At 29.8% G+C, this 21,255-nt stretch overlaps 1 protein-coding gene across 3 annotated transcripts; it reads right to left on the reverse strand.

Moving 5' to 3' along the window:
• Positions 1-1,295: 1,295 nt before the first annotated feature.
• On the reverse strand, positions 1,296-5,878 carry LOC132951102 (dymeclin). Of its 3 annotated transcripts, none has more exons than XM_061022817.1 (13): positions 5,732-5,878; positions 5,275-5,675; positions 5,042-5,185; positions 4,858-4,973; positions 4,032-4,152; positions 3,850-3,954; positions 3,673-3,788; positions 3,444-3,611; positions 3,207-3,352; positions 2,902-3,141; positions 2,690-2,833; positions 2,298-2,594; positions 1,296-1,675 (listed from the first exon to the last, which is right to left on the reverse strand). In XM_061022817.1, exons 2-13 carry the CDS (start codon positions 5,409-5,411, stop codon positions 1,544-1,546), a joined length of 1,866 nt encoding a protein of 621 aa, XP_060878800.1. In that variant the 5' UTR covers positions 5,412-5,675; positions 5,732-5,878; the 3' UTR covers positions 1,296-1,543. The 3 variants fall into 3 exon arrangements, with proteins under 3 accessions (XP_060878800.1, XP_060878803.1, XP_060878802.1); XM_061022820.1 differs by having other exon boundaries at positions 5,275-5,627; positions 5,732-5,836; XM_061022819.1 differs by having other exon boundaries at positions 5,737-5,816.
• Positions 5,879-21,255: the final 15,377 nt, after the last annotated feature.

Below are 21,255 nucleotides of genomic sequence, written 5' to 3' on the forward strand. Positions count from 1 at the left end.
AGTTGTTACAAGACAGTAAAATACAAATTATTGTTATATTAATATATGCTCAATTCAGAATAAGACAACACCAGGCGGCCACGGTCAAAACCGGTCTTGCTACGTGAATCTGGTGTTCTCTTATTCTGAATAGACTATAGTCTACAAAGTTATTATCATTGATTATAAATACTAGTATTAATTATAATCAATGGTATTATATTAAATATACATTTAGTATTGGTAAATTTGACGATTGTAAACTGTAATAAACATTATTGAATATATAATGAACGCGTCGAGCGTTTTAAAAACAATACGAGAATTCTGTAGAATATGAGTCACGACGGTAAATCCAAATGGACACTCAAGGTTTGTTTAATTATTTTTATACATGGTTTTATTATTGTTCTATGGTAATATTATGGTAATATAAAGTTTTAATCGTATGGAGTATTCATTTTTTTTCTGGTTGATTATCTAGATCAGGGGTCTTCAACCTTATAGGCAGCGGGCCAGCAATTATTTAAAAAAAAAAAATTACGCAAACCGCATTTGTAATTAAAAATGCATTAAAAGTACATAGGTACTTTGCTTAAAATGAGTTCATGGGCCACTATTATTGTGGAATTTAACGTGGATCGCGGGTTGAAGACCTCTGATTTAGATGATAACGGCAATAAAAGGCTTATACTGATATAGGGTCATCATTTGATGAAGACATAAAAGAAGTTCTTATATTTACTTATCACTATTTTATAACATTAATTCAGTGTTGTAGAGTAACTATTCTCAACCAATGCTCCTCAAAATTGTATTTACTCTTATTTACCGTGCTTAAAATTTAAAATTGATTTGCTATGGTTGGTAGGTTGGTAGGTATATGGAAATCTTCAAAACTTTAAGGTGGTGTTGGGGTACTTATGGCTAAACAGGCTGAGTGCATACAAAGAACTCTAATTTATTAGGTATTCAGCTGTTAAAATATTTTCAATATTTATAAATAATTGTGCACATTAAAATATTCATCAGGGAAATTCACAAATGTACAAGCAATATCATTAAGTTATTTTGGCTAATAACACAAGGTTAACTTCAATCCACATCAGCATGCTTTCTTTGTGGTATACTAGTATGTACCTATTGGTTACATTTTTTTATTTGTAACCTTGTAGCCTATAGGTAATATAACTATAAATTATACGGAGCCTTTTCATTGATTATGATACTTAGAAATGTAATAAGAATTAAAAAGGATATGGAAATAACATATCATATTTTTTTTTTTATAAATACATAAAAAAATAAACAATAAATTATGAAAATAATTATTATAAATATATTTCAGGAAGTATAACAATGGTTTAAGCCACGGCTATAGATAATATTTATATATTTTATCTAAAGCTGTGGTTTAAGTAAAGCATTTAGTATTTATTTACCTATACATAATACATACAAACTCTTATCACACAATCATATGTTAACAAAAAAAAATATATAAAGTATTGATTAAAAAACAAAATTAATAATATTTAAAACTTAAGATTTATATTATTGTCAATTAATTTAATTTATAGAGAGTTGATTCAAAGTTAATACCAGACAATATGTTCACTAATGACCAAACGTATGGACCAAAAAATTCCTCGGGTTTCTCTTCTTCCACATATTTGAATTTAAGATCTGGGAATTTCTACAAAAACACACAATTAATGATACAAATTATGGTACTTGTGTAGTATGTTACCTATTATGAAATGCTACCAACAGGAAAATATGGCATACATACTCTTCTGTGTTATATTTTTATTTAATTTTACTACGGGAAAGTTATAACATTTGTCGGTCATACAATTCTATAATAGTTAAATATCAATACATTTTACTGGTAATTATCTGGTAAATATCCACCAAGCCCCAAAATAACTTACTTTTAGTTATTAAATTATTTTAGTTTGTGTTATGTCCTTCCACCTTGCTGTGTTAAGCAACAGATATGTTAGACCACCAACCAAAAGAGAATGGTGGCGGTCAATAGTTTAAACATGACACGACAATTGTCAATATATTTGAGGTTTTCTAGTATAACGTAAATACAGAATAACAACATATAACGTAGGTATTATAATTCTTAATAATATTGATCATCAATACATTAAGCACATTTTAGTTAAATAAATTGTTATTAATCAGTATGTAAAAATGATAAACGCCCATAAACTTTTTTAATAGGTAGATAGATTTTTACGGTAGGTAGCATACTACACGAGTATCAAAATTATTTTTAAGATAGCTTATTCAAATTATAATTATACCTTCATAAGGTCTCTGGGCCATTGAAGCGACCAATGTTGCACCCGGGACAACATTGTATTTACATCAGATGAATTCAATAATTCTTCTTCCCGCTCGAGTTTTGCCGAAAAGAATGTTATAACCATGTCTATATTTTGGATTACGTCATGGAATGCTTCATGGCTCTTTAGCGGCTCAAACACCTTGCGTTGGTAGAGTAGAGCATATACTAAATTAGGATTGTGTATTAGCTGATTGGATAGACATGAATTTATCACTTCCAATACTATACGCAATGCTTCATCGATGGCACTCATCTAAAACATAGGTACATGTGATTTAATATTAAAAAATTTAGTAGATCTAGGTACATCAGCCATAATCTATATGTTAATGGTATTTAAAAACTAACATCTTGGTTTGGGCTTCTTAAAAATGTTTTTGACAGCACCTCATATAGGCTCAACATTCTTTGACAAACATATGGATGCAGCTGATTGAATTGCGATGACATGTTTGCTAATGCCGCAAAACAATTAATATGTAAGTATTTATCCTGAAAACAATGTAAATGATTCAGAGGAGTTACATTTTTTGAAATATGACAAAAAAATAGTTGCTTACTCTCATTTTCAGTAAATTGTATTGTGCAGTTCTTGTAGTGACCAAAATAATAAGACCTCCTAGAGAAATTTCGGACACCACTCTTTCTTGATACCAAGTAGCACCTTTCAGTATAATACTGTGGACGGTTTTGTTAAAGAGTTGATCTTCTGTGAGTATCAACAGTACAATAAGAGCCATATACATATGTTGAAATCTACTACTCTGTGTATTGTAAATTGTTCTTAAAAGTGGAATCAACTAAAAAATATTTGTAGTTCAGAATTACCCTCCATAAAATACAAGTAAAAATAACTATTTCATACCACTACTTCAATATCAGTTCGAGCCAGAAGAAATGATTTAAAGCTAGGGTTACAGTGTATCAGATGATACAGTAATAAAGTCTTTTCTTCGCTTAATGGAGCATCCGGATTCTCACCCAAAAATTGGTATATAACAACAAGATTGTCTAAAATGTAACAAACAATACATTTAATATAATTTTGGGAATTATTTAGCCATAATTGAATTAGTAATTTTAATTTTAAAACAATTTTTACCAGATAGTGAAGCAATGCAGGTACGATATGGGTTTCCCTTTGGAGGTGGCGGTGATGTACAGTGATTAATCAATATCAACAACACACTAATTGACAATGAACTTAATGGACTCTGATTCGTTTGGACAGGAACATTAGTACTGAGTGTCAGTATGTTCCATAAGTTTGCTTCAATAATACAACATTAACATTAGTATTTAAAAAAAATTAAAAGCAATAATATTCTCACAAGCTAATCCATAGAAAATTCCACCTCCTGACATCACGGGTGGCTTAATTTGCTCTGTATACCTTTGTAACAATGCTTTTGACAATTTTGGTGCATCAATATTTTCCATGAATATTCTTAAAAAATTATGATTTGAGTCAGATATGAATTTTCAAAATTAATTTAAAGACAACATACCTGTATATGATGAGACTACTAGATGGTTGAATGGTATACATTTGAATAGACAAAACAATTATAATACAATTTAAACTCTCTAAGTGAATTGAATAGGTAGAATCACTATCAAAAATAAAAATGTTATGTAAATTAATAAATTACCTAATCATAACAATATAACAAGTATATTCATTACTTACGTTACTTTTAATTCAGAAACAATTTTAACTAAAAGTGCTAAAAACTTGAATGATGTTGTTTCATTTAAATCTTCAGGAACAGCATACTCTTTACGGTCACCTAATGCTACTTCAATTCCATCTGAAACATAAAAGAAAATTAAAATTCTTAAAATGTTTTCTAAATTATAAAAATATTAGCAACATTAATTTGACAATTTGATTGTAAACTGCATACATTAGATATTTAAGAAATTGTAAAATAGGTGTAGATGGTTACCGACACCAGTATTGTGCAAAACAAAGTCTATGATTAATATATGATTATGTTTTATAAAGATTATTGCAATATCTATAATTTTAAATAGATAAATTTCATAAAATATACAATATTTACCTATTGAATTTGTGAACATTTAAGGATTGTGATACCTGATTTTAAAGTAAATTGAATTTTGCTATAAAAAAAACTAGGTGGGTATTTTGTGAAATAAATCATACTCCAATACTTCACAGATAAAAATTGAATTAATGTCTTTCATTAATTTTATATAGTTTTATATTTATTAATCACCGGTTAATAGTTTTTTTTTCTTACGTTGGCCAACAGTAGAATTATATTTATATAAATAATATATTATTATTACGTATTACAATTATTATTAACTGTCATAAATAAGGTAGATACGATGTACCTATCTACTTAGTTGGCTTAATTCTATAAGCATTTTTACTTAGTACAATAAAATCTTAACAATTAAAATAAAATCTAAGTATTGAATAATTAAATTCAAAATTAAGTTAGAAAAAAAAAGCTTTGAATTGAATATTGTATTTTTAAAATTACCGGTTTGTAACTCAAATTGATTGATGAGCTCAATTTCTTTAGAATTTTGAACAAGATATTTGAGAAAATATCGAGCAATAAACAGCCCATTGAATACTTGCCACCGTAGAATATTGCTATAGAAAATAACATACATTTTGCAATTAGGGGATGCTTTGATTGTCATTGAGTCGTTAGGGCTTACTTTTCTTCGGCTTCTAGCTTTTGGAAATCCACTTTATCCAACAGTAGTCTGATCAATGTCTTGAAATTGGAAGTGTTTCTGTTATTGACAACCAGTGATTCACAGATGCTCTTGAGGCGATCAGTCAACATTTTGTCGTCTTGGCTGAAAACAGAGAGATGTTTAAACGGTGATCGGACACTCTTTGCTTGTCGATATTAAGACGACTTCTGTAACGTATTGTGTCTACTCACCTACAGGTTGGCGGGTTCAACGAGAACGTGAGGAACGTGTCCCAAAAAGGGTCGTCTATTGTAATCTCCAGCTCACCGGCCAACCGCAGCAGACAGTCGTTGTCGGCCAGTTCACCGTGACTCGGTCCGGCGCCCATGATAACGACGGACGTTGGCTGCACCGACCTCTTAACGTCACAGCTCTGCTCCGTCAGCTAATGACGCGCCGGTCTCAGGAGCCGTCGGGCGGCCGAAGTAAGCATCGGCTGGTGGTCGTGGAGCGCGAACGGACCGAAATGCCGCGTGTCCGATCGACCGGATCGAAACGCAAAATCGACGACGTAAAGGAATCCCACGAACAAATGGCGTTTGCGCTGGGCCGGCGAAACAGCAACAAAAACAATATTAAGCAGGCGATAACACTAAGAATTAACAATAAAATTAACAACGGCTAGCAAAATATTATAATATTTAACACCTCACGATTTCCCGTTCCACCCGTTCGTCGGTGCACTTTTTCTGTCTGCGGTACGCCCGCCGCTGCTGCATTCGTCCGCGTACGCTCTTAATTCTTATCTATGGCACACCGCGTGTTATCAGCACTGCCGTGACTGATAACGTCGTCGGCTCGAACGTGTCGACGCTCAGCGCGCGCGGCGGACCCGCTCTCTTCATACAATCATAATATTATCAAATCTAACGTGCCACGACGGCAGATTAAAGCGATGTTTACTGGAGAGTCGAGAAGAGAGCAGCAAAGGACCCGGTTCGAACGACGTTTGAAGCCAAGACCCTAATTAATTTGTTTTGATGTACAATCAGTGGTGTTTTGGTAAAAAAACTGGAGGGTATACGCGGAAGAATTTATGACAATGACTATCGTGTATTTATTGGGATCAAAACATATCAGATTTTATCACTTAAAACGACGCTCGCTTCGCTCGCGAATATTCAAGTTTTTTTTAGATCTCATGTTCACGAGTATAAGCTTTTATATCAAAAAAAAAATGTATATTAATTTTATACTATATGTCCATATTGTTTCTTGATTTATCTAAGTATTTAAAGTTTCTATGGAAAATTCAATAATTGCCCGATTTTAAAGGCAAAAAATATTAATATAATTGTAAAATAAAAGCATAATCATGTAATAGTCAAATAGGTAACTGCAAAAAATATAAAATATAAAACTTTAACAGAACCTATACATAATAATAAGGAATAAAAAATATCATTTTTTTTTTCAAACTAGTTTTATTTGAAAGTGTATTAGGCTTATATATAAAAAAAAATTGTATTAGTGAGTGGAAAAAGTTTAACAAAATTTAATAGTATTTTAATAAAAAATAATAAACTTAACTTTCTTTTTTTAAATAAGTAACAATTAACAAATAAAATATGATGCTTATATAGTAGGTACTTAACATTAAATCAAAACTTGAACACTAATTAATTTACAAAATTTGCCATAGACTCTTTTAGACAACTTTGTCCTCACCTTTGTCTGTGTTATTTTTTGCTATTTTGGTCCTAGTGTCTTCTGCACACCTATGATTGAATAGCCAACTTTTCACATAATCTTCAGGATTTCAATCACTTAGAGGAGGTCCATTTATGTTTATGAACATTAAATTAGAAATATTATTTATGGTTAACCGTGAACGAAGATCCGTATAAATGTTATTCATAACACTGAATCCTCTTTCACATTCTGTGGTTGAACACGGAAATGTTTTAAGAAAGATGTAGAATGCAGACATCACGTTTTTAGGATCAATAGTTTGGTCGTAAATAATTTTTCTCTTACCACTAATAGCTTCATCTTGGTCCAGTGAAAATCTTTTACATAAGTATTTAATAATATCATCTTCTCCATATCGAATATCTGGGTCCTCAGGCCAAGTTGATTTTTCCAATAGCACTCGCCACACTATCTAGTATATTCTTGTATAGAAACATCAACGGCCGCTTGTAGATATATTATTATAATTTGATACCTAATGAATATAGCTAGATGATAATCGATAGCTATAAATAATAATCAATTATCAATTTTATTATTAACCTACCAATAACAAATTTTCTAAAAATAAACTATGCCTATGGATTTTTTTCTGTTTATGAAGTAGGTATACGAGCGTATACGTGCGTATACGTGCGTATTGGCGTTACTTTTATAGGGTATATGCTAAATCACCAAGTTGGTTCACGGGTATACGTCGTATACCCGCGTATACCCTCCAAAACACCACTGTGTACAATCAATATCATAATATAATTATTATTATTAGTATTTGTGCATCGTATTAAATTGGACGAGACATGTCACGAATCCCGACATTACCCCCCCCCCCCCCCCCCCCCACAACTGTTTTTGGAAATTTGCCGCACATTTTGTTGTTATTTAGTTTATATACTAATTTTTTAAAAAAAATAGGGAGGGAGGGAAATGTTCGCATTAAAAAATGTATCGAAGTGGAGAAGTGGAGAAATGTCCTACTACATCGAAAATAGCCAGGGGGGAAATTAGTCCATATTTACCCATGTGACCATATGGCATATGCCACATATGTGAGCTCGATAGCCTCGATGGCGTGGTAATGGATAGATTGAAGCACTCATTGCGCTTCACTTTTAATTTTTTTTATCGAAAAACAAAACGGCGATTAGATTACCCATCAATTGACAAAAAAAAATATTTAAAACATTATTCCTTTGTGCAGTATAAAAAATAATTATTGAATGCATTTAATTAAATAACGTTGACTACGTTGACGTTGTTGTTGTAAAAAGTATCGTGACAAACCATGAGGTACATACAATTAAAATTAGTACCTATACTATAATTATATTAGTTGATATTAGGTCAACTACTCCTACTCTATTAGGTATATTTTATTATTGTTTTAAATACAAATAGAAAAAAGTTACATGAACACAGTCATGGCCAGGGCAAAATTTTATGTGGGCCCAATTTAATATAGACATGTTAAAAAGGGAACAAATTAAAAATACCGATAATAACTCTATCTAAAGCCTGGAGGCAACATTTTAAACTAACTAAATTGATACCTAACTGTAGCCTATAAGAATTATTTATGGAATATTATGACTTATGACTAACGTATGACTAAAAACTATGTACCTATTTAATTATAATATAAACAATGACAATATTATGTGTGACACAGGTTTATCTAAAAAGCACTGTGATATTATGCCCCACATATTTTTAACGTAAAAGAAAAAAATTAAAAAAATATTCGTTTTTTGTCCATCACTTACCTAATATACTTATATACATACATTATATTATATACATTATTATTTATTATATATACTAACCTACCAACATACATTAATTTGGAAAAATATAATTCATTATAATTATTGCTTATGACTTTATGAGTTATACACTTATACCTAACTCTTCACTTATGATGATCTTTATGTTCTATTGATTTTTGTACGTGGGAAAAAAATAGAATTTCCGAGTAAATTACCTAGTCTATATTTGGTAAGCAAAATTATAAATTCAAATTGGATATCGGCGAGCAAACGTGTTTTATTTTTTTCATATGAAAATATGATGAGGTGGGGGGGGGGGTTAGCAGTTATAGCACTACAGGTTGATTTCCCGTTTGTCTTGCAGGATTTAATTTTTTGTATTATAATTAGGTGTAGGTGTTCAATTTTTTACGTCTCGGAAATGTTGTTCTCATTTATATAAATAAATATATTTATTTTTATTAGGATATGGATAATACCTACTGTTGGATAAAATCCTGTGCCCTCTCACTCTGAAATAATCACAAGTATTATAGATATACGTGCAGCAGTGCTATAATACCTGGGTACCTATATAATACGCCCCCACTGCATGGTATAGCAGTGTACCTATAATACAAGTGTATTGTATTTTTATTATGGGTAGGAGCATTTGGTGGGTGCGGGTTTACAATGGAAACAAATTATAAGTAGGTGTTATTTATGACTCTCAGTTATAATATTATACTTCAGGTAGCTACTAGCTAGGGCATACAAATAAACAGATATAGGTATAATATGGACGACTTAAATCACATTGGTATTATAATATACATAATATTAATATAATTTAATAGTGTGCGACAATAATGGTTCATATTTCGTATGGAGTGGTTAGGTTACCAAAATTATTTGTGTGTGATTTTACTTTATCGCGAAATAAATTATTAATTGGTATAATATTTGTGGATAAGACAATATATTATGCTGGTTCACGCTGCATAACAAATTACACTATATAGGTTTCATGTACTACAACCACGCTGTGTCGTTGGTCGTGACCGCCTATACCTATATAATATCGGGTGTGCAATAAAGCGTGCACCGGATATCCGTCAATGTATATTATATAATTACATTGATTAGCTTAATACATTTTAAATTTTGTTTATAAAGGTAGGTCATATTATATACCTACCGATAGTTATTTACAGGTTTGTGGAATGGAACGTATTTTAATATAACATAGGTATATAATATTATACAGGGTGATTGATTAATTCACGGTAGGTATAACACATTTACACACAAACACCTCCCAAATCACCCCAACTTTGAGGAGTTATATCTCGTCAACGGATTAACGAAAAATGAAAATTTAAACGTGATAATTCATAAGAAAAAAAGCCTTACTAAATTATGAAATTTTTAGTATGGGTTGCCATTTGAAAATCAAAAGTTGATGGTGGTTTACCTAATAAATATAAGGGTGAAAATATTAAATAATTATATAATTCTAGAACAGCGTAGATCTAAGATTTTGAAAAAAAAAAATTTGAAAAAAGTGAATACTTTTTGAGATAATGAGTGTTTTACGCTTAATCAATCACCCTGTATACCTAGGTACACGCCGATTGTCAAACGCAAATAACAATATAATTAGAACAATTATGTCACATTTTTTTATAGAACGGTTTACATTTAAATATTACAGCGATTTGAACTCTTGTAGAAAAGTTTATCATGACGTGTTAGTCTAAATAACGTGTTTTTAAAATCTTGAAAAATATGTGCTTATAACGTTTTCCGTAGGACCTAATTTATATAGATTTGTTTTATAGGGCGTAGCGTAGTTTATTTCTCACAACAATAAATTTGTTTTGAAATTACCTATGTGATTTGAAAAATAAACATATACAGTATAGGTATTACGTAATACGTAGTACTACCTACACTTTAGGTATTTACTATTTAGTTCATAAAACTATATAAACTCTGATATTAGAATTTTTTTTCTTTTATTTAATAATATTAATTTACCATCAATCAATTTGTTTAATTTTACAGAGTTCACTACAGTTATATAATAATATATAATACCTATGTGATAAGTGATAACTGATAAGTCTTGACTTATAGACTATAGTATATAAATAGTTACAACACGCTGTAATTCATCGTTAATTAATACACAATATGTCAGTATAATATGACAACGCTGTTTGATTTTTTTGGATTCAAGTCTTTTAAAAATAATTGAAATTCCATACATATTGATATATTATACGTGTCAGGTGTCTTAAAAATTGTTATTGTTTATTGAAATTTACAAAATATAACATTGTATAAACTATAAAAGTGTCGTGTCGTAGTACCAATGTTTATTGTTTCACCATCGCGAAATTTTCTAAAAACGCACTTTCTCCAATATAATGTAATATAATATTAATTAACGATGTATCATGTAGTCCACTCGATAGCCTCGATGTAATATAATCAATGGTCGTTTTAGAAACTAAATTTTACTCACACAAAATAAACAGTAGACAAATTATAGTGTAGCTTTCTTCCATACCCTAAACTTTCGTCAATTGAATGTCATCAGCTTGTATAATAATATAATATGAAGAAGTGTAGGAATTATACTTACGAGGTACGCGTTCGTTTTGGACAAACGTTCGTCACTTAAACATTTGTTATCAAACATTTAAGAAAATAAATCCATGCTGACATTTATATTTTTTATGATTTCATATTATATATACCTAGTTAGTGTTTTATATAATAATAAATAATAATCATCATTATATTTCGCCTAATGAGTTTACGATAGTCATTGACTTTTACAATATTACGTCTCTAAGACAGTAATGTGTCTAGGCCAATACAATGATATTATTTATATGTATGAGTCGTTCTATTGTTATTGAAATATATTATACTCGATAAATTATTTATATTATATTGAACTATATATATATATAATTTTCAGCCATGAACTCACTTATACTATAATTTAATATTATACATCGCTATATATATTGAAATTTGGAAACGAGTACATTGCATGGTTGTGCATCGGTTGTGCAATCGAATTTCGATAGCTATACGTATAGGTACCTACATAATATTATTATAGTAATTCTATACTTCTACTACTTCACTATTATCCATCTATTGCATCTTACCCGCGATGTTTTTTTCATTTATAATTTCGTTTCTAGTATATGCACTATTATATGAGTATATTATATACTATAATATATATATATATAGGTATATATGGGTTTTGGATACATGAGTACATTATATTATATATAATACTATTGTGATACGCGACGACCTATAATGTATGTTAATCGTAGTATACATTTATGCATATATATATATGTATATATATATATATATATATATATTATAATGTATATTCGTATGTATATGATGGTTACATCGACGAAATTCGCGCGAGGCTCGAATGCAAAAATAAGAGTGTGCTCTAAATCCATTTTTTTTCACTGTTGTGTACGCTATTTTTGTTGTGTTTAGATTCTGAGCGCGAAACGGGTGAGCTATATATAATGTAGTATTATATTAGTTTCTACTATGACGTGTGATATTTTCATCTCTTATTTTTTTCCATGTAGACTCGCTGCTCGGGCTGTAATGAAAAAAAAGAACACATCATATTATGCGGCTCTCCACCGCGAAGATTTGTTAACCGATCGAACGCAGCAGATGGTACTATTTAGACAAGTCATATTTTTTTAAACCCCGCAATGGTTTTCCATAAAACCACGAAAGACTGTTGGAAAAACAAACGTCAGTCAAATAATATAATATCTAAACTCTAAAAGAAACATTCGAGCGCCAGCTATATAGGTAATAGGTATATTATTATAGTATCTATATACGACCCTATATAGTGATAATTTATCTACAATAATATTATATGGATTTGAATTAAAAGTTAAAACAGATTTATTGTAATCAATGTTTTAAATACACACATTTTCAGCTCAGAACGAATTTCATTGAAAATACACGAAACGAAAAGGTTCTGAATGTTTATAGTCTTAAACAATTTTTAGTATAATATATGAGTAAAACGAGCGTCCCGTGCAAAATATATAATTACCTAGGTATTTATAACTATAATACCAAGACATACCTACAAGACTACAACTTGATTGATAATCATTATTTTTCGCTTGCGCGTTACTAAATAGTCATTTAATAATTTATACAAGTATAACCTAATAGTTAAGTATATTTTGGTTTTGAACTCATACGAAAATAGTTATATATATTATGCATGCGATGATGCGAGCAAACATGTAGGTATATGTATTTTATTTATATGAGACCGTGAACATACGTTTATTTGTATATAATATAAGCACAAGACGTGTACAACCCAATTATAGGTACCTGATGTCCAGGGCCCCCACAAGGAGGGAGCTGTTGGACCTGGAGTATACAGAGGCCCGGCTATTTTAGGGGCCCGTTTAAATGTATTTGTAGTTTTTTTAATTTTGATAGGAATATTTATTTTATAGTAATTTTGTTATTTTAAGCTGTAGGTTAATTATTTATCACCTAAAAATCGTGTATGAGACACCCATATCGTTTTAATGGGTTATATTTTTTTGGAAGTTTTCTATAGGGCCGGAAAAAAATATTGTACAGGGGCCTGCTGATGTCTATATGGTGTCGACGAAGATCGATTCTGGAAGTCGTCGTCTAGTCGTTTGCTTGTTTACAATGTATAATATTATAGTATACTACATATTGATAGACATATTGATTATAATATATTATAATATTATATTATGTTCGAATCGAGTAATATTATCGATATAATACCACATTGGGACGAGTAAAATCTCCTAACCCGACTGTTGGGGTCTTAAAAAATAAAATAAAAAATTACCCGTCGTACAGCGAATACATCCGATCAGATTATGTACTAAACGATTGGGTGTAAGGTTTGAACGTTCGATTGACTGAAATATAATATCATATCACATGTACAGAGAGATTTCACATAATCGCTTAAATCACCACTTAACGTGTGTATTATTACTTTCTTAATGACGGAGCCAGTATATATTTCTCGCCATATATATATTTTTTGTCTACTTAGGTCTATTGTTCGTGTTCTCAGAGTTCGACATCGGACGTTGTATAAATGTATAATATACTGAAATAATAAAATCGAATTATTCACACTTTTATTATTATTGTGGTCGCTGTCTAAATCTAAAGCGTCTAAACAAAATATTACATTAAGTTTACTAAGTTGAATGTTAGACGTTAAGTGTTTCTCAAAGGGTAAACATAAGGCTCTTAATAGAGGTAAAAATTAGTATTGCTGTAGAAATGGTCTTTGGAAAAAAAAAATCAATTATATAAGTACCTACTTAATAAATATTATTGTACTAGATATGGCTGGTACATAAAATATTTATATAAAAAAAAATTGATAATTGAATATTTTAGTATAATATGTTCCTATTATGTAGGTATGTTGCATTTGTTTTTGTTCGGTCTTAAAACTTGATATTCAGAAGTACAAACTACAAAGTGTTTATCAAAAGTGTACACCGTAACTTTTAATAGCTGATAGCAATGTTTAGTGGGGAAAATAAGTTTGGGGACCACTATGGCAGCGCGTTTGTACCTAATACTTATATAAGTAGGCATGAGAATTATATAGGTAAGCTATTATAGTAAGCTCGTAGTAAATCATTTAATAACCGCATTAAAAAAAAATTGGTAATGGATGCGCTGTATTAATGACTTATAGGCTATAATACTATAATTACCGGAGTGGTTTAGCAGACACTAATCGTCTAATGACATTTTAATATATAAATTATTTAGTTTTATGTCAACGAAAGTCGACATCATTAATATACGCAAATTGCATATTTGTGTCCAATGTATTCATAGATTTCAAAATAAGATTCTATATATTTTGCAGGTTTGCAGTGTTATTGGTACTATAGAACAGTATACGTTAGCAATAAATAATTATGTTAACTGTAAAATAAGCTATATGTACAATAGCCAAAAGCTTATTTTGAGAGATAATATCAAAATTAATTTTTGGAATGTTATTCACGGAATTGGAACTTAAATTTGAAATTAACTTTCTACGCATACGACTACAGTTTTGGTTCACGTCTTTATTTAATGTTTAAGCCTTAAAAAATACGTAACATTATGAATGTACAATATTTAAATAATTAAATATCACTAGTAGTACTAGTAACTAGTAAGTCGTATTATACCATACGGACAGCCATGATTGACAGATATTTTATAACCTGCAATAGTAAGAATTATATTTTAGAAAAATAAGTTATTTTTATAGAAGACTTCTAGAGATCACCAAATTATCATTGTAATGAAACGCCGCTGTTACGACGAGAGAAAAGTGTGTCTCATCTGCAGGGGGTGTAGGTAGGAGTGCTGGCAGTGAGTACGACGGTCGTACTCGGTACCTAATCGAGGATCCAGACAAGTGCATTTTAGTTCTGTGATTGTTTAGTTTGAACAAAAGGTATGTACCCACGTATACTTTGATTGTTTACCGTTTTTTGTTTGTTTGAGTAGTTACATTACATATTGCTATTTGTTTGAATCCGATCTGAAAACGATTAATTATTGGTTATCGAAGATTGAAGGAAATGTTGTTAAATGACATTATCGAATCCTGATGAGGACCTAACTGTTGTTTTATAGACTTTTAGTTTTTAAAAAGTCTGAGTACAAGAATTATTATAGATGCCGCTGACGGGAACATAATAATAATATATGAAACTATAGGTCTGACATTTTGTCTTATTATCAAATTAAAAACTTAATTGTTCATATATTATAGTTATAATGCAATACGCATATTATTTCAGTTTAGTCATAAAAAAAAAATTATTATACATTACGTATGTATTTAATTACTAAACAATCTGACATTGTCAAATTTATGTGATAATCTGGAGCAGCAGAAAACAAAATTTTATATATATAAATAACTAAATAAGACTTCCGGCGTGGGTCACCAGATCTATAGCATGGCAGGTTCTTTATATTGGGTATGACAGTCTGCTGTGGTTTCAATAAACTCTGAATGCAAAATTCAAATGCGTTTCGGTGTTTGGAAATTATTCATCAGTCGTCACCCATCGCTTTCTCGCTGCGGTTCATTTCGACCGTTGTGCGAATTATTTCTTTGACTGTAACATAAATAATAGCGAAAAAGTTTCAATGATTTAAACTTTTTCGCATTCTCAACTGAAATTATTTATCTTTCCTTAATTTATCCTCTTTTTAGATAAGAGTAAAATAGTACTGCAGAATATAATATGTTTTAAGATAAACTTTTCAAACGCGCTTTCTCCTATCGAAATCTGAAAATATCGTCCAACTACCAAATTCTATTTCATTCAAATAGACCCGCGGTGTATATCTATAGATTATAGCGTGTGTCATATTATAATAACGAAGGCCGCCATAGAATATATATTTTTATATCCACTCAAATGGAGCAAATAATATTTTCTATTATTATATTTTTAAATAAATAACCATTAATATTGAGTATTGACCTTCAATGGTGGCTTGAACTTTTTTTCTTTGACTCACATTTAATATTTTTACCACCGTAAACATTTTTTCATTACTATCCAAATAGTAAATTCATAGGTTGTAAGTGGTTAAAAAAAAAAAGAAGAACGCTTAAAAATAAAAATGTTAAACATTTATTGTAAAACGATCTACAGATTGATAACGAAAAACAAGTGGTTAAATTACCTTTAAAAATTGTTCAAACTACCTTTTCCTAGACACTCAACCATTAATATTATTGTGAACTAAGTGATTCAATTGTCGCTATAGTTGTATCAATAGGTACTTGATACAACTATAGTGACATCGTGACAACTACAACTGTAAATTGTAGGTGATGCACCTAGTGGTTTTTACAATATCATAGAACTCAATATCGTTGAAATTTGCAAAAATGTACATAGTAAAAAATATATAACAACCCTACCATGCACTATCAACTACCTACTAATAATAATAATATTAATATTAATATTATGTTGTACGCAAATTCTAGTCGACCGATGTACCTAATCACTTATTTCGGCTCTCACTACAGGTCGTTGAAAACAATAATCCAACCGCGTCTGGTCTCGAAATACCGTATGGAGTAGGTACTCGTCGATATTACAATATTATATTATTATATTATAATAATATGGTTTGTGCGTACATGGCTATCCGCACTTATCCCGCAAGCATAGTTTAGTATTATTATTATTATTGTTTGTGGAATCGGAGTCTACTCGCGTAAAACGTTTTGTGATTTATATCACAACAGGTACAATTCGAGTTCGATATAAACGGTTGGAAATATTATGATTATTGTATTGTTGTATTATAATACAAAATATGTGCAGTTTAATAATAATAATAATAATATAGTAAAATATAAAGCATTATGACGTGGGAGCGCGCCTGGGACTTAGAACGACTTTTTCGTCTCTTCGGCAAAACAATGGAACTCGACTATACTTTAGCCGAGAGGTGCTTGACACGGAACCGTGGTTTACAAATTACAAGGTTCAAATCTTTACAAATACTTACCTATAAACTACCTACTAATATGTACTCATACGCGTCTATTATATGTCTTGCAGACTTAAGTTAGTCTACACATAATATATATATATCATATATGTTTATTGTATATAATATTATTGTTTATGTACCTAATTAATACGTATAATCCACGCACGTAATATATCTAATAACGTTCGCAGCTCTCACCCCCGAGCTATGAAATTGCATTGTTGTGTGGCGTTATGGCGTAACGATTTGACGTGTATTTTGACTGGGGAAATATTCCTAATTAGATATTATTGATTTATATTAAAATTTGTTGACGTGTAATTAATACAAAATGATTCACTGCGCCATATATCGCCAAAGGAAACTTCTTAAAACTAATATATTGGATAAAAATGTAATTATTCAAATATTAAAACAATATCATAATATAGTATTTATAATTAAAAACTCAAAAAATCATAACTGAAATGAATGCATTGGAAAAATAAAAAACGTGAGCGAGCATGCTTAGTGATTCACTACTGTATAATATTGTATAAATGTGTTATATTTTCATTTAAGCAGAACATGTAGGTATAACGATAAAAAAAAGCTGAACACGCATAAAAAACATTTACGATCGCACAGTTCTATAAAATTATTTAATCATTTAATATTGCACCTTGATGAAACCTAAGAATAAAAACATTTATAAAGTACGTAGTTGAAAGGTAATATGGTTACCCGAGGATTATTTGCTGATCGCAGTTTAGATTTCCTTTTATACTTGTTATCGTACTGTAATGTATAAAACGCACATGAGTGGTTCTGTAGTAAAATGTATCGCATCATACTATACTGATGTTTTATAATGGTAATTATATCCAAATAATCGATTGCGTTGTGTAGGTTAAATAATACACAACAATACAACAGCAGAAAGCATTATAGAATATAGATAAGAGGCAACTGGCGGCGCTCCCTGTTTTTTGTGTCTCCTGTATAATACTTAAGTGAAGTTAAATTTGGTACCTGTTTTTTTAGTTGAGCACGTGATAACAATATAATATTGGTTGATATGGTAACGTTTCAGCTACCTACTAGCTCTAACCTAGTAACATATAATATAGGTATCGTTTTTTTCTTACTGTAAAATATTAGTGTAAGTTCTTACATAAATTGAACTTCAAACGAGTAGCTTTTGAATGATAAAACTGTATACTAAATTATACTTATAGTATGCTAAGGGACAATAGTCCATATATTATGGGACTATATGTGATGATTTAAAAATGTTAGTAATTTATTAATATATTGGATTTTTATGATTTGTAATAAATTACTGAGCATAATTAGTACAAGACCACATACTAATAATAGGTAGATACCTATTTCTATTTTATGTAAAAATAGCATTAATGGTTTTTATCCTTAGAACATATACAGTTAAGGAACACAGAAACTTCTAGTTTGAATTTAAATTTGGTTTCATCAACATTTTTGGTAAACAATTATCTGTTTGAACGTAATTTAATGTAAAACAGTTTACTTCTCATTTGAAAATCAATTTGTTTATTGTAAGTTGTAACGCCAAAAGGCATTCCTTATTAAATGATATATAAAATATAAAAGTATCTGGAGTCATGGTCTATATACGTTCAACGTTGATATAGGTATAGATACTTAAAAAAACTCTAAAAATCAGAATTTGTATTAGTGCATTATTTAAGAATAAATAAAGAGTGGATCACTCTGTATATTATATTATTATATGACTACATATTACTATATTAGGTATATAATATATGTATATATATATTTTTTTTTATCGGATTGTGAGTACCTATACTTTCATTGTTAGTGTTTACCATCGCGAGCGTGTGCGTGCACCTCGTCATGGTATGGAACGCAGAGACTTTATCGGTCGTAAAAACAAACAATATATATGTTGTGTACGGTACACCTATATGGCAGTATGGCTATATACTTCTTAATATTATAGTACACCAACTAATGAAAAATCGATAATATTAAAGCATATTACAGCGAGTTTCGTCGGATATACGAATAACGTGCGTATTATTTTGCTGCACGATATACGAAAATCGTGCACTATATAGGTGAAATAAAAGTGACTACGACGTATACTGCAGTATTACGACATTATATTAATAATTTATCCGAGTCATTTTACGTAATTTACACCCCGAGAGCCTTCCGAAATCTTAGAGCGTTTTCGTATAATATTCGAAAATATTATAATATGCTATATTATTGGTACACGATAGCTCTGCAGAGTTCCTACGGACGGTTTTAGGAGCGTTTTTTCAATCGGACTCTCCCCCAACGTAACCGAAAAAAATATTGTGCCTACATCGCATTAACCGGCGTACTGGTGACGATGTGTAGTAGGTATATGCACAGTATGGTTCAATCTTTTAATATAACGCATTTGATAAACTTCTGATTTTTAATTTATATCTAGACTGTATATATTTTAGATACCCGTTTGAATTGTGATCTAGATAATCAATATTTTCATCAGAATCGTGTACTTAACACTATTAATAATGTAAAATGTTAAATTATTTACAGTAACAAATTGTTTTGATTTGAAAAAAAAATTGTTTTATACCACATTAGTCCACAGGACACTCCTCTTTAAAGTGTACAACGAGTTTAGTATTATAAAATTCAGTCTTCAAATAAACGTCGCAATTAAAAATTCATAAATTTAATAAATTAATTAAAAAAACTGGAGTGAATAATCTTGGTGGATCCCGTTTACTGCAGTACCCAGTTGATGTATCGCTAATGTGTTTTGGTCACATATTTACATTTGCAATAGTTAACGTTATTTATTTATTTTTAACTAGCAAACTATAACATAATATTATAAACCCTACGACTTAACAACTGTTTGCACCGTGGATATTCATATTGTTTATTATAAATAAACTATTTTTCGATTCTTTTTTAAAATGTATTTTGTACTAATACTTTATTTTGTACAAGCTCTTTACAGTATGCACCAAATAATCATAATAATATGATAATATAGATAGTTGTTTAATGAAAAATGCAGTTTTTTAATTTTAATAGGTTATAAGTATGTAATGGTAATTACATTTTCCACTATAAACATAATATAATCAATATAATAATATGTGTATGCAGCGCATGCATTAAATTTGATTAAAACAATTTTTATTCTATTAACGTATATTACTGACGCAATCATTATTCATACTTTTAAATTTTGTGGTCTAATTTATTTTGTCCGTCTAGTAATGGTATACTTTTATGTTAAATGGCGGTTAATTGATGAAATTCAAAAGTAATAACTAATTTCTCCGAGCAGTTTCCGTTAGTTGCGATTTTATAATTTGTTTTATAAATCATATATCAGATTACGCTGTGACTATCATATTATGACAGCGTTCAACGTCAAACTGTTTGAGTACCTAGGTAGATCTGTGGTTGAGGGGATCGTTCAAATACTAAATATAATATTTGTGTATTCCATTCACTATGTAGGTATAGGATATAATATATTAAAATGTTTAGTTCACTTTCAAATTAAGATATGACAATACACATGAATTATTTCGTTTTCAAATGGAAGAAATTGAACTTTTCAATGTTAAATACTTAATATCATAATATAATATATATGTATGCACTGCTGTGAAATATGTCATAAACAGTTTGCTCATCAAGACCACTTGTTTGTTTAATAACGTCTGGTGTTCAATTTGAGATATAATAATTACGTTTGAAAATAACAATATCCAAAATACATATTATCAATACACAAACTCATTTCTTAACTAACTTGACTTTAAGTAGGATTTTTTAATCTCATTCGTGCGTCATCTCATTATACATTGACGGACGGTCATTAATTAATACTCTTCGTTTTATACATCAGTAAAATAAAGTGGCAGGTATATCCGATATCATATTATAATTGGTATTATATTTTATCAACTGGTTAATTTATTAATCGGTTATTGCAATAATATTCTTTAATGTGCCGTCTAGGACAACAAACGAAAAATAATTCATTCTATAATATTATATTATACAACTCACAATATTATAATATTGTATTAA

Source organism: Metopolophium dirhodum, chromosome 8 (genome assembly GCF_019925205.1).
Source record: "Metopolophium dirhodum isolate CAU chromosome 8, ASM1992520v1, whole genome shotgun sequence".
NCBI lineage: Eukaryota > Metazoa > Arthropoda > Insecta > Hemiptera > Aphididae > Metopolophium > Metopolophium dirhodum.

Coding starts and splice junctions, on each gene's coding strand:
- LOC132951102 (XM_061022817.1), bottom strand. CDS start 5,411: ATGGGCGCCGGACCGAGTCACGGTGAACTGGCCGACAACGACTGTCTG. Junction 3,353..3,443: donor CTGCATTGCTTCACTATCTG/GTAAAAATTGTT, acceptor GTTACATTTTAG/ACAATCTTGTTGTTATATAC. Junction 2,595..2,689: donor TAAGAAGCCCAAACCAAGAT/GTTAGTTTTTAA, acceptor CCTATGTTTTAG/ATGAGTGCCATCGATGAAGC.